The 338-nt window shown below is 63.9% G+C and overlaps 1 protein-coding gene across 1 annotated transcript in view; it reads right to left on the bottom strand.

The window, feature by feature from the left end:
- ZCCHC14 (zinc finger, CCHC domain containing 14) overlaps nt 1-338 on the bottom strand; it is a 45560-nt gene that overhangs the window by 1863 nt on the left and 43359 nt on the right. Inside the window, exon 14 of the mRNA XM_010140203.1 lies at nt 21-333. Coding sequence (XP_010138505.1) covers nt 21-333 — 313 coding nt within the window. The remainder of the gene's footprint in view (nt 1-20; nt 334-338) is intronic.

The following is a 338-nucleotide window of genomic DNA, read 5'->3' as shown; positions in this document are numbered from 1 at the left end:
CCCCCGCCATAAAGTTCTGCATCGGCGGGACGGCGAACGTCGACTGCCCCGTCATGACAGAGTCCGGGGCGATGCCGCTGTTGTAGGCGGTGTGGACCACGGGGAAGGTGGTGCTGCTGTTGTACTGCTGCGTGTTGATGTAGCCGTTACTGCACAGAGGGTTGAAGGGCAGAAAGGGGAAAGTAAACATTGACGGTCCTGAAAAGGGGTGCTGAAAATAGTTGGCGTAGCTGACGGTCATCCCGCTCGACCCGCAGTTCCCGCTGCAGCCGCAGGAGCTGCACACCATGAAGACGGGCGGCTGCGGCTGGGGGTGGGGGCGGGGGGGCGGGGGGGGG

Source organism: Buceros rhinoceros, unplaced genomic scaffold (assembly GCF_000710305.1).
Source record: "Buceros rhinoceros silvestris isolate BGI_N320 unplaced genomic scaffold, ASM71030v1 scaffold13087, whole genome shotgun sequence".
NCBI lineage: Eukaryota > Metazoa > Chordata > Aves > Bucerotiformes > Bucerotidae > Buceros > Buceros rhinoceros.
The sequence above is the reverse complement of the archived record's forward strand: the minus strand, read 5'-3'. Positions and strand labels throughout refer to the sequence as shown.